The following is a 13,716-nucleotide window of genomic DNA, read 5'->3' as shown; positions in this document are numbered from 1 at the left end:
AATGCAAGAGTTTTAGAGAAAGGGGCAAGTATGCAGTCCGTTGTGGATGAGAGGGCTTGGGAAGTGAGTCAGTTGTTTGCTGATGTTGCAGCACTAGTGGCTGATTCGAGTAGATAAATGCATTAGTTGGTGACTGAAATTGGAAGAGTGTGTGTGAAAGGAGGAAGTTGAGGGTGAATGTGTATAAGATGTGATTCGAGTAGATAAATGCATTAGTTGGTGACTGAAATTGGAAGAGTGTGTGTGAAAGGAGGAAGTTGAGGGTGAATGTGTATAAGAGCAAGGCTATTAGGGTCAGCAGGGTTGAGGGACAAGTTAGTTGGTTTGTGAGTTTGAATGGAGAAAAAGTGGAGGAAGTGAAGTGTTTTAGATATCTGGGAGTGGACTTGGCGGCGAATGGAATCATGGAAGCAAACCTTATGAATCATAGGGTGGGAGAGGGGTTGAAGGTTCTGGGAGCGCTGAAGAATGTGTGGAGAGAACGTTATCTGGAAGGGCAAAAATAAATATGTTTGATGGAATAGTAGTCCCAGTGATATTACATGGATGCAAGGCATCTGCTATAAATAAGGGTTATACGGAGGAGGGTGGATGTACTGGAAATGAAAGGACAGGACAATATGTGGTGTGAGGTGGTTTTATCGAGTAAATATTGAAACGGGAAGAGAGATGTGTGGTAATAGAGTGGGTGAGAGAGCAGATGATGGTATGATGAAATGGTTTATACATATGGAGAGAATGAATGAGGAAAGGTTGACAAAAGGGATATATGTGCCCCAAATGTGTGAATGTAACCAAGATGAGAAGAAAGGAGAGATAGGTAGTATGTTTAAGGAAGAAAACCTGGATATTATGGCTCTGAGTGAAATGAAACTCAAGAGTAAAGGGGAAGTATGTTTTGAAAATGTCTTGGGAGTAAGGTCAGGGGTTGGTGTGAGGACAAGAGATAAGGAAGGAGTTGTACTACTTCTGAAGTAGATGTTGTGGGAGTGTGTGATAGAGTGTAAGGAAGTGAATTTTAGATTGATGTTGATAATACTGAAAGTGGATGGAGAGAGATGGGTGATCACTGGTGACTATGCACCTGGTCATGAGAGGCAAGTGTTTTGGGAGCAGCTGAGTGAGTGTGTCAGCAGCTTTGGTGCACGAGACTGGATATTAGTGATGGGTGTTCTGAATGGAAATGGTGAAGAGCTTTTGGATTTGTGTGTTGAAAAGACTGGTGATTGGGAATACCTGGTTTAAAAAGATAGATATACATAAGTATACGTATGTGAGTAGGAGAGATGGTCAAATGGCATTATTGGATTACGTATTAATCGATAGGCGTGTAAAAGAGAGACTTTTGGATATTAATGTCCTGGGAGGGGCAGCCGGTGGGATGTCTGATCACTATCTTGTGGAGGTTTTCAAGAAAACAAGAGAGAATGTTGGGGAGAAGGGAGTGGTAAGAGTAAGTGGGCTTAGAAAGGAGGCTTGTGTGAGGAAGTACCAGGAGAGATGGAGTGTAGAATGACAAAGGTGAAAGCAAATGACATGAAGGGAGTGGGTGAGCAATGGGATGTATTTAGGGAAGCAGTGATGATATTTGCAAAAGATGCTGCATGTGGCATGAGAAAGGTTGGAAGTGGGCCGATTAGAAAGGGTAGTGAGTGGTGGGATGAAGAAACATAGTTGTTAGTGAAAGAGGAAAGAGGCGTTTGGACGATACTTGCAAGGAGGGAGTGCAAATGACTGGGAAATGTATACGAAAAAGCGGCAGGAGGTCAAGAAGAAGGTGCAAGGGTTGAAAAAGAGGGCAAATGAGAGTTGGGATGAAAGAGTATCTTTAAACTTTAGCGAGAATAGAAAGATGTTTTGAAAGGAGGTAAATAGACAAGAGAACAAATGGAACATTGGTGAATGACGCAAGGGGGTAAGTGATAACAGGCAGTGATGAAGTAAGATGGAGTGAGTACTATGAAGGTTTGTTGAATGTATTTGATGATAGAGTGGCAGATGTAGGGTGTTTTGGTCGGGGTGGTGTGCAAAGTGAAAGGGTCAGGGAGAATGGTTTGGCGAAGAGAGAAGAGGTAGTAAAAGCCTTGCGGAAGATGAAATCCGGCAAGGCGGCGGGTTTGGATGATATTGCAATTGAATATATCAAGAAAGAGGGTGATTGTGTTGTTGCTTGGTTGTTAAAAGTATTCAGTGTATGTATGACTCATGGTGAAGTACCTGAGGATTGGCGGAATGCGTGCATAGTGCCATTGTACAAAGGCAAAGGGGATATAGGTAAGTGTTCAAACTACAGAGGTGTAAGTTTGTTGAGTATTCCTGGGAAATTATATAGGAGGGTATTGGTTGAGAGGATGAAGGCATGTACAGAGCATCAGATTGGGGAAGAGCAGTGTGGTTTCAGAAGTGGTAGAGGATGTGTGGATCAGGTGTTTGCTTTGAAGAATGTATGTGAGAAATACTTAGAAAAGCAAATGGATTTGTATGTAGCATTTATGGATCTGGAGAAGGCATATGATAGAGTTGATAGAGATGCTTTGTGAAAGGTATTAAGAGTATATGGTGTGGGAGGCAAGTTGTTAGAAGCAGTGAAAAGTTTTTATCGAGGATGTAAGGCATGTGTACGTGTAGGAAGAGAGGAAAATGAGTGGTTCTCAGTGAATGTAGGTTTGCGGCAGGGGTGTGTGATGTCTCCATGGTTGTTTAATTTGTTTATGGATGAGGTGGTTAGGGAGGTAAATGTAAGAGTTTTGGAGAGAGGGGCGAGTATGGAGCCTATTGTGGATGAGAGAGCTTGGGAAGTGAGTCAGTTGTTGTTCGCTGATGATACAGCGCTGGTGGCTGATTCATGTGAGAAACTGCAGAAGCTGGTGACTGAGTTTGGTAAAGTGTGTGGAAGAAGAAAGTTAAGAGTAAATGTGAATAAGAGCAAGGTTATTAGGTACAGTAGGGTTGAGGGTCAAGTCAATTGGGAGGTAAGTTTGAATGGAGAAAAATTGAAGGAAGTGAAGATTGAATATGTACATGTGTATATATATGTATATGTCTGTGTATGTGTATGTATATTCCTATGTATATGTGTATATGATGATATGTATATGTATATACATTCGTGTAAGAGTGTGTATGGACATATGAGTGTATATGACTGGATGGGTCTTTGTATGTTTCCTGGCGTTGCCTCGCTGAGGCGGGAAACGGCGATCGAGTAACTAAATATGAATATATAGATTGGTGAAGTTCTGTTGCTATATATTTAGCAGAAGCTGTTAGATGTCACCTAATTAGATCATTAGTAACAGAAGGTTCTGGAACAATGGCAGTTAGCTTGTTAATCAACCAGAGGTAATTGGCTGACGAGGTGAGTCGCTCCGCTGTTTGACGAAAACTGTAATCCATTATAGAATTAAAAGACCTTATGACGTATCAGCGACGTCATGATTACCGTGGTGTGACGTCACACCCGAAATCCTGACGTCACCACACTGGATCAGCTGGTCACCGACCAGGCATGTACAGTTGTGGCCTGGGGTGATGAATTACGTATTTCACAGAGGAATGAATGGGACAGTCGACCTTGCGTGCCGTTTTAGAGGCGTGTGAATATAATGCCAAGCGACAAGACAAGTGGGCGGGGTTGTTGTTGTTGTTGTTTTTGTTGTTGTTTTTGTTGTTGTTGTTGTTAAGAGACGAGGGATGGTGGTGGTTGGCAACTTCAAGGGGGGAGGGAAGAGACTCTCTCTCTCTCTCTCTCTCTCTCTCTCTCTCTCTCTCTCTCTCTATCACACACACACACACACACACACACCTGACCACCCCTCCCCTCTCCTCACCTGCAGGTTTATATATATATATATATATATATATATATATATATATATATATATATATATATATATATATATATAAAGCCCTACACACACCTGCCAACCTCCACATTTGTCGACCTGCACACCTGCCAACATCTACATCTGTCGACCTGCACACACGTGGCACCATTCACATCTGTCGACTTACACACACCTGTCAACATCTACATCTGTCGCCCTACACACCTGTCAACCTCCACATCTGTCGACCTGCACACCTGCCAACTTCCACATCTGTCGACCTACACACCTGGCAACATCCACATCTGTCGACCTACACACCTGCCAACATCCACATCTGTCGACCTGCACACCTGCCAACTTCCACATCTGTCGACCCGCACACCTGGCAACATCCACATCTGTCGACCTACACACCTGCCAACATCCACATCTGTCGACCTGCACACACCTGGCACCATTCGCATCTGTCGACTTACACACACCTGTCAACATCTACATCTGTCGCCCTACACACCTGTCAACCTCCACATCTGTCGCCCTACACACCTGTCAACCTCCACATCTGTCGACCTGCACACCTGCCAACTTCCACATCTGTCGACCTACACACCTGCCAACATCCACATCTGTCGACCTGCACACACCTGGCAACATCCACATTTGTCGACCTACACACCTGCCATCATCATATTTATCTACATATTGATCATAATGATCATACTAATGATCATAATGATGATAGCAATGATCATAATGATCATAATAATGATGATAATGATCATAATGATCATAATAATGATGATAATGATCATAATGATGATAGCAATGATCATAATGATCATAATAATGATGATAATGATCATAATGATGATAGCAATGATCATAATGATCATAATAATGATGATAATGATCATAATGATGATAGCAATGATCATAATGATCATAATAATGATGATAATGATCATAATGATGATAGCAATGATCATAATGATCATAATAATGATAATAATGATCATAATGATGATAGCAATGATCATAATGATCATAATAATGATGATAATGATCATAATGATGATAGCAATGATCATAATGATCATAATAATGATGATAATGATCATAATGATGATAGCAATGATAATAATGATGATAATGATAATGATCATAATGATAATGATGATGATAATGATCATAATGACCATAATTATGATAATGATAATGATCATAATGATAATGATGATCATAATGATAATTATGATGATCATTATGATGATGACAGCCAGCAGCAGCAGACTCCACCAAGGAGAGATGAAGTGTGAGAAGGTGGGACTTTCTCTCCCTGTGTGAGGTGGCGAGTTTACTTTCACGCTCCAGGTTTAGACTCAGCCTCACGTAAACCACATTGACGTGTGTGTGTGTCACCTCTCTCTCTCTCTCTCTCTCTCTCTCTCTCTCTCTCTCTCTCTCTCTCTCTCTCTCTCTCACACACACACACACACACACACACACACACACATTCACTCCCTTCCTTTCACTTTCAGTTGTCTCCTGTGTGTGTCTGTCTGTGGTCGTCCACAGTGAGAGAGAGAGAGAGAGAGAGAGAGAGAGAGAGAGAGAGACAGAGACAGAGAGAGAGAGACGTGTTTTCCTTTCGTGTATCATTTACAGTGTGTGTCTCTAGTTTCTTCGATAGCAACAACCCGTCTCTCTCTCTCTCTCTCTCTCTCTCTCTCTCTCTCTCTCTCTCTCTCTCTCTCTCTCTTACGGATGTTGGGTTTTGGCCCTGAAATCTTCACGTGGCTCCTGTTGGCTCCTTGTTTACCTCAGGGAAAGCACGTAAATGCTCGTAAATGATGGCTCTGTAAAAATTAAAAACTTGGATCTATAGAAGTGGTGTGTTTTTAAAATCACATGTAATGTGAGGGGAAGGAGTGTATTATCTGTCTATTATTAATCCTACCCACATCGCTCACACCACCAGCTGTTTCCACAACATCACAACCTTTTAGAACAACACATCTTGGTTCCTCTGGGTTGTATGCGCTCCCGTACTCCCTTGGCTGTGTGGTGATGAGGTGTCAGTAAATAATGGAAGGGTTCGATTCCCATCATAACCACACGACTGCTTCCTGTTCTCCCAGCGCTACACAGCTGGGTGGACGGAAGCTCTGTGTCTATATTTTCATCTTATTGGTTTGGAAATTCGATAATTTCATCATTTGAGAAATTCGCATTACAATTTGTAATTAGACATCTTGATTATTATTAGTGAGTTTGATGTCATCTCTCCCCCGTTCCACTTCTGTGTAAGTAGATGAATTAATGTGTAAGTTAGCGTGGGAAAAACTCGTTAAATAAGTGAATATATATATAGTCACATGTTTACCAAATGGTATCCTAGCATCGTTTCTTCGTTATATATCAACTGACTGTTATATTTCTCTCTTGTGTCTCCCCTGATGATGTGATTATGACACGAAAGTGCACTTGGCAACTTATCGTGTTTCATTTTCCCCCCCCGTGGACTCATAGAAATATCTTGATCACGCGCAAAATTGTGATCCTTTCCATGTGTATATATATATATATATATATATATATATATATATATATATATATATATATATATATATATATAAGAATCCTAGTGTTACCTAATACCTCTCTTAAGGTTCTCGCTACCCGAGGCTGCGCTATGTCAAGTAGCAGGGTAATGTAGGTTCATTTGGAATTCATTTTACCTTTAACGAGACTTTAGTCAGATGATACAGCCTTGCCAAAGGTGGATTTCCTGCCTTAGTGTACCCACGACCAGCCTTAAGGCCTGTAATACGTACATGTCTCCGTCTGTATGAGCTGGATGCAGATATGGTACCCGACTGCAACAAGGGGACGAGGGATACCCGGGTGGCAGGAGGTGTCGGTGGCGAGAATAGAGACCATGTCTCTTAGGTTTATGTCCAAAGATCAGATGTTGCAGAAGTCGCTGCCTTTTGAGTGTGTGTGTGTGTGTGTGTATACAGAGGACCTTTGGCCTTGGAACTTACCCTTGAGGAGGTGGACGAAATTGGCCTTATCTTCTCTGCCCTTGGGGTACTCCCAGTCAAGGTCAAGGCCATCAAACTCATGCTTGCGGATGAAGGAGATGGCGCTGTAGATGAAGGTCTGTCTTGTGTAGCGAGTCTTGGACATGTCCTTGAACTTCTTGGTGCCGAATGACCATCCTCCTGTGGAGAGAAAACGGAGGGCGTGTCAGGGAAAATAGGGGGTACTTGTATAGGTTGGATTAGGGGGAAGGTTTAAAGATTCGACTCTCACTCACTCGCTGAAATGAAAATTATATCATAAAACTTATATATATATATATATATATATATATATATATATATATATATATATATATATATATATATATATATAGGAAAGGATCACAGTTGAGTGCGTGATCAAATATATTGTTATGAGTCCACGGGGAAATGAAACACAATATCTTCCTAAGTCCACTTTCGTGATGTGATTATTACACGAAAGTGCACTTGGGAACATATCATATTTCATTTCCCCCGTGGACTAATATATATATATATATATATATATATATATATATATATATATATATATATATATATATATATAAACCAGTACAGTCGAAAGCGCTCAAATGTTTGAGAAAACCAGCCAAGGAACAAGAGATTGTAAACACTCGTCTCGCCATCTGGCACACACACACATTTTTGTCCAGTAATCTTAGAAATTAAAATCTGAAGTTCCTGCTGCTTGAAATGAGAGTGAAAGGTTGTAAAAAAAAGATAGAAATGTGAAGGAAATTGACAAAAATGCTTGGGAGAAATATTTTTGAGAGGAATAAGAGAGTGTGTTATTTTTTTTGCAAGTTCAGTGACAAGTGAAATGTGTCTTTGATAGCTGACCTTGTGGTGTTAATAAATGGTTCATACTGGACTTTGTGTGATCCTGTTACATTCAAAGATCAAACCCCATTTTTCATTATGACAGAACGACCAATTTTTGTTTTCATTATCTTCCCTTGATTTCATTTATTTTATGAGTGTCCATTGAGTTAGGAATTTAAGACAATGTGTTGGTATTATAAATTTCTCAAACTTCACATGACTATTTCTCTCTCTTTTTGATATTTAAGACACGTAAGTTCTTAGAAAAAAATAGAAATGACAAAGGACTGAACCACTGAATGTGTTTGGACGCCATGATATAAAAATAGTGAGAGACAGATCGAGAAAAGGTATTTGGCGAAGGAAAATTTTTTTTTTTTTTACATGAGTTAACCTTCAAACGAAAACGATAGTAATGAAAACGGTCGAAAACAATGGAAAAAATTTTATATGATTTTTTTTGACTGAAAATGTATTTACCTTAGAATTGTTTGATTCACTGGAAATTATTCTATAATTAAATACGGTATGTATATATTTTTTTCTATGCATGGGTTTTAACGTAGAAAGTCATGCATTTTAATACTGTGAAGCCGTGATAATTTGTATGATAATCTTGTAATGTTTATAATAGGGGGAGACTAAAGAAATTTGACTGGTCTATGCCAACTCCTTCAACAAAATTTTCTTTAAGTGTTCCTTTAGCACAGTTTATTCCTGTAATAAATGTACGGTGTAATGAATTTATCACAGTTCATTCGATAAATGACCTGTATCAGTAGTAATTATTATCTGCTTAATTGATCTGGTTTATTAACACTCATTTAATTTGATCTGGATTATTAACAGTTATTCTTTATCTTTATCCAATTATAAATTATTTATTGGCAACTCTCTCCCACCGAAAGGAAGTCACGTCTGTATTAATATCCTAACAGGTAATTATTATTCACTGATGAATACACTCTTGTAAGCTATTTCTACTGGAGTGATTACGACCCTAGCCTTGTTGACTATGTGTGTGTGTGTGTGTGTGTGTGTGTGTATGTGTGTGTGTGTGTGTGTGTGTGTGTGTGTGTGTCTACTGATAGTATCAAAAGTTTGCTAATTGCCCTTGCGTGTTATAGAATGACTCTACCTCGTTCTCTCACGACAGATGACCGAGGTAATACGCTCGTTAAGAGGGTAATTAGCGATGTTCGTTGGCTGGGCCACTAACAAGCAACGAAATATGTTTGAATCATTGTTTCTATGTTTGTTGTTTTTGTGTTTTGGCGTCCCCTGCTTATCATCGTAAATACTTGAATATTTTCATAACGAATTTCTTATTTTTCTCTTCATCAAGTTAGTTATATTTCTCTCTTGTGTCTCCCCTCATGATGTGATTATTACACGAAAGTGCACTTGGCAACTTATTGTGTTTCATTTTCCCCCCGTGGACTCATAGGAATATACTTGATCACGCACAATATTGTGATTTTTTCCAATATATATATATATATATATATATATATATATATATATATATATATATATATATATATATATGTATATATACATATACTCTGTTCGTGTGTGTATGTGTGTGTGTGTTATATGACAGTGACAACCTGTTCTCGGCTGTGCCACTATTGGCACAGGTAGGGGGGCCTACATATGTGTACCTGTGGTGTATCGGGTTCAGGGGAATATGTGGGTTGTGTGATATGTGATGAAACAAGTAAATTCCATTCATGAAGTTTGTGGCTCTTCACTTACCTAATTATTATTATTATTATTATTATTATTATTATTATTATTGTTATCATTAATGATAATAATAATAATAATAATGATGATAGTAATAATAATAATAATAATAATAATAATAATAATGATAATAATAATGATAATATTAATATCATTATTATTATCATTATTATTATTATTATTATTATCTTTATTATTATTATTATTATTATTATTATTATTATTATCTTATTATTATTATTATTATTATTATTATTATTATTATTGTTATTCATTCTACCATTACTTATTCAAGAATATTTTTCATGTCTTCACTCATAAGTTTTTTGTTTACATTTCATATTTTCATTGTATTCGTTGTACACGTTTTGTTCCTTCTGTTTAAACGAGTTTATTGTAAAATCGTCTTTGCTGTTCTACTGTATTATGAACACTTGGTTTCACTGTTGCCAGTCACCGTTTCACTCATGCTAACACCTTTTTTTCACTGTATGTGACACTGTATTGTCTTTGACTGTTTCTCTGTGTTTTATTTATGTTTCACTGAACATCTGTTGCACTGCGTTATGTAAACACCTGTTTCACTGTGTGGTCCATTTGTCATAATCAATTTTTTTCACTGTCTGGTCCTTCACGTTCCATTTATCAACACCTGTGTCACTGCATTCACACTGTTTCACTGTTGGCAACACCTGTTTCACTGCATCTCTACACGTTTCACTGCCTTGTCTACACGTTTCACTGTCTGGTCTTTATCTCGCGTCACTGTATCATCACTGCTTGTTTCACTGTATTGTCACTGGTCATTAGGTGGTCAGTATATGTTTGTGTAAACAACAGATTCCGTTTCACTGTACCGTTAACTTCTGTTTCACTGTATTCTGAACATCTGTTTTTCTACACTATAACATGTATACAGTAACCTCTGATATTTTTTTTCACTGTCTGGTTAAGTTACGCCTTTGGTGCTGTAGGGTCGACGTGTTTCACTGCATAGTGAGGGTATGTTTCACTGTATTGTCACCGTCGGGTATACTCGTCAGTGATCCACATAAAAGCCACTGTCACCATCTGTAGCACTGTAATATTCAACTTTTTGTAATCACTGTTTTCAGCCTCTGGTCACTGCACTTCAACGTCTCTTTCACTGTCAAGGATATATTTCACCATATCGTCAGCTTCGAGTATTGTGTTCACACGTTTCACTGTTCTGTCAAAGGCCGTTTCACAATGTCAAAGTCTAGATCATCAAAATTTTTAATGTTTCTGTTGTCACTGAAGTGTGTATTAGTACCCCTGTTATCCACGTCTGTTATATTCCTATATATTCATAGGAATATATATATATATATATATATATATATATATATATATATATATATATATATATATATATATATATATTCCTTTCTTACCACAGGGTAATGAAACACGAAGTTCCCAAGTGCCCTTTCGTGTAATGATCACATCATTACACTTGTGGACCAAATGACGTCCTAGCTACGTCACTTCGTTGTATATCAACTGACTGTTATATTTCTCTCTTGTGTCTCCCCTGATGATGTGATTATGACACGAAAGTGCACTTGGGAACTTATCGTGTATCATTTTCCCCCCGTGGACTCATAGGAATATATATATATATATAAACAAGAAGGTCATTGTTGACCCTCCAGGCGGTCCCCTGTGCTACATTCCACCAGTTCAGCTCTCCATTTTCCTTGTGCCACTGGCCAACACCCCGTTTTCTGCTCCGTTGTTTATTTAGGCTAACGCAAGTATCTCGAGGGGTGGAAAGCTGGCTACCCACACGACCTGCTTGTTCGTGTCTTTAGTGAAGGATAGTTCACTCCATCAAACGACCCGCGAGGAATTTACCGCTTACAGGTGTTTTGGAGGTCAAATCACCTCGTTTACTTGGAGGGAAGAAAACGGGGGAGGGGGGTGTGGCTCCAAGCCGCGGGTACGGTTTGCGGTAGTCCCGCTACCGCAGGTGCGGTAGGGCGGCAGCGGCAGCGGTGGTCGACTGCGGTCAAGGAGTGGAGATTGGAAGAGGGAGGGGGGTGTGGGAAGGGGCTGGGGTGGGGGGGAATATGTGTGTGTGTGTGTGTGTGTGTGTGTGTGTGTGTGTGTGGCTGTGGGCTGCACATGAAACAGCCAATGTAAGGTTAATGGGTCACTTTAAATATCATACAGTCATGCATTCAACATTCCTCTTTGGGAAAAGAAATGGTTATCCGTGATAACTGCTAATTATGAAGAGTAATACAGTTGATAACGATCACTGAATAATGTTCGAATAATTATTAACGTGGGCTTGAATTGGAGGGGAAATAATGCGATGCTTGGGGTTATTTCGTGGTAAAAGCGATGGTTAGCAAGCCCATGGTTGATTTCAAATGGTTTCTGTAACATGGAAGAAAATAGATTGAATATATATATGTGGTATACAGGGGTCGACGTGCTGTCAATGGACTGAACCAGGGCTTGCGAAATGGGGTAAACCATGGATGAAATGGAGATTTGATATAATATATATATATATATATATATATATATATATATATATATATATGTGTGTGTGTGTGTGTGTGTGTGTGTGGTATACCGGGGTCGACGTGCTGTCAATGGATTGAACCAGGGCATGTGAAGCGTCTGGGGTAAACCATGGAAAGGTCTGGTGGGGCCTGGATGTGGAAAGGGAGCTGTGGTTTCGGTGCATTATTACATGACAGCTAGAAACTGAGTGTGAACGAATGAGGCCTTTGTTTTCCTGGCGCTACCTCGCTAACGAGAGAAACGTCGATCAAATATGTAATAAAATAAAAAAAAGATACATATATGTCAATATATTGCGAATGTCATGAGACTTATTGATACATAATTAGACTCATAAGAGAATAGACTCATAAGACGGAGATAGATAGATAGATAGAGATAGATAGATATAAGTAGATAGATATAGGTAGATAGATAGATAGATAGAGATAGATAGATATAAGTAGATAGATATAGGTAGATAGATAGATAGATAGATAGAGAGAGAGAGAGAGAGAGAGAGAGAGAGACTGACTCACCCAGGGCAAGAAGGACTTTCAGCTTGGGGTTCTGGGTCTTAAGGCCGTTAATCTGCTCGTAGAAGCCCACTTTGCCGTCCTTCGACTCGTCGTTGGTCTCGAAGGAGGTCATACGCCCTTTCTTCATCCAACCGAAGGCGTAGATGATGTGGGAACACAGGAAGGGATCGATGTGTTCTGGCATGAACTTACCGATCTTGGGTCGGTACTGCGACCAGTTGGTGTAGTAGCAGACCAGCTGTGGGAGATGGTGCACACGGGGGTTACTAAGACCAGCTGTGGGAGATGGTGCACACAGGGGTTATTAAGACCAGCTGTGGGAGATGGTGCACACGGAGGTTTACTAAGACCAGCTGTGGGAGATGGTGCACACGGGGTTACGATGTGGGGTGTTGGGTAGGGGGTAGACCAGCTGTGGGAGATGGTGGACACGGGGTTACTAAGACCAGCTGTGGGAGATGGTGCACACGGGGGGTTACTAAGACCAGCTGTGGGAGATGGTGCACACGGGGTTACGATGTGGGGTGTTGGGTAGGGGGTAGACCAGCTGTGGGAGATGGTGGACACGGGGTTACTATGTGGGGTGGGGGGAAGACCAGCTGTGGGAGATGGTGCACACGGGGGGTTACTAAGACCAGCTGTGGGACATGGTGCACACGGGGGGTTACTAAGACCAGCTGTGGGAGATGGTGCACACGGGGGGTTACTAAGACCAGCTGTGGGAGATGGTGCACACGGAGGTTTACTAAGACCAGCTGTGGGACATGGTGCACACGGGGTTACGATGTGGGGTGTTGGGTAGGGGGTAGACCAGCTGTGGGAGATGGTGGACACGGGGTTACTAAGACCAGCTGTGGGAGATGGTGCACACGGGGTTTACTAAGACCAGCTGTGGGAGATGGTGGACACGGGGTTACTAAGACCAGCTGTGGGAGATGGTGCACACGGAGGTTTACTAAGACCAGCTGTGGGAGATGGTGCACACGGGGGTTTACTAAGACCAGCTGTGGGAGATGGTGCACACGGGGGTTTACTAAGACCAGCTGTGGGAGATGGTGGACACGGGGTTACGATGTGGGGTGTTGGGTAGGGGGTAGACCAGCTGTGGGAGATGGTGCACACGGGGGTTTACTAAGACCAGCTGTGGGAGAT

The 13,716-nt window shown here is 40.5% G+C and overlaps 1 protein-coding gene across 1 annotated transcript in view; it reads right to left on the bottom strand.

The window, feature by feature from the left end:
• The window catches only part of Cht7 (chitinase 7), a 45,071-nt gene extending 32,221 nt beyond the window's left edge, over positions 1–12,850 (bottom strand). Inside the window, exons 1-2 of the mRNA XM_071693945.1 lie at positions 12,565–12,850; positions 6,875–7,054 (exon numbers count right to left, since the gene is read on the bottom strand). Coding sequence (XP_071550046.1) covers positions 6,875–7,054; positions 12,565–12,748 — 364 coding nt within the window. The 5' untranslated portion in view covers positions 12,749–12,850. The remainder of the gene's footprint in view (positions 1–6,874; positions 7,055–12,564) is intronic.
• Between the last annotated feature and the right edge of the window lie 866 nt (positions 12,851–13,716).

This window comes from Panulirus ornatus, chromosome 4 (genome assembly GCF_036320965.1).
Source record: "Panulirus ornatus isolate Po-2019 chromosome 4, ASM3632096v1, whole genome shotgun sequence".
Taxonomy (NCBI): Eukaryota; Metazoa; Arthropoda; class Malacostraca; order Decapoda; family Palinuridae; genus Panulirus; species Panulirus ornatus.
This window is presented reverse-complemented; position numbering and strand designations above follow the sequence as displayed.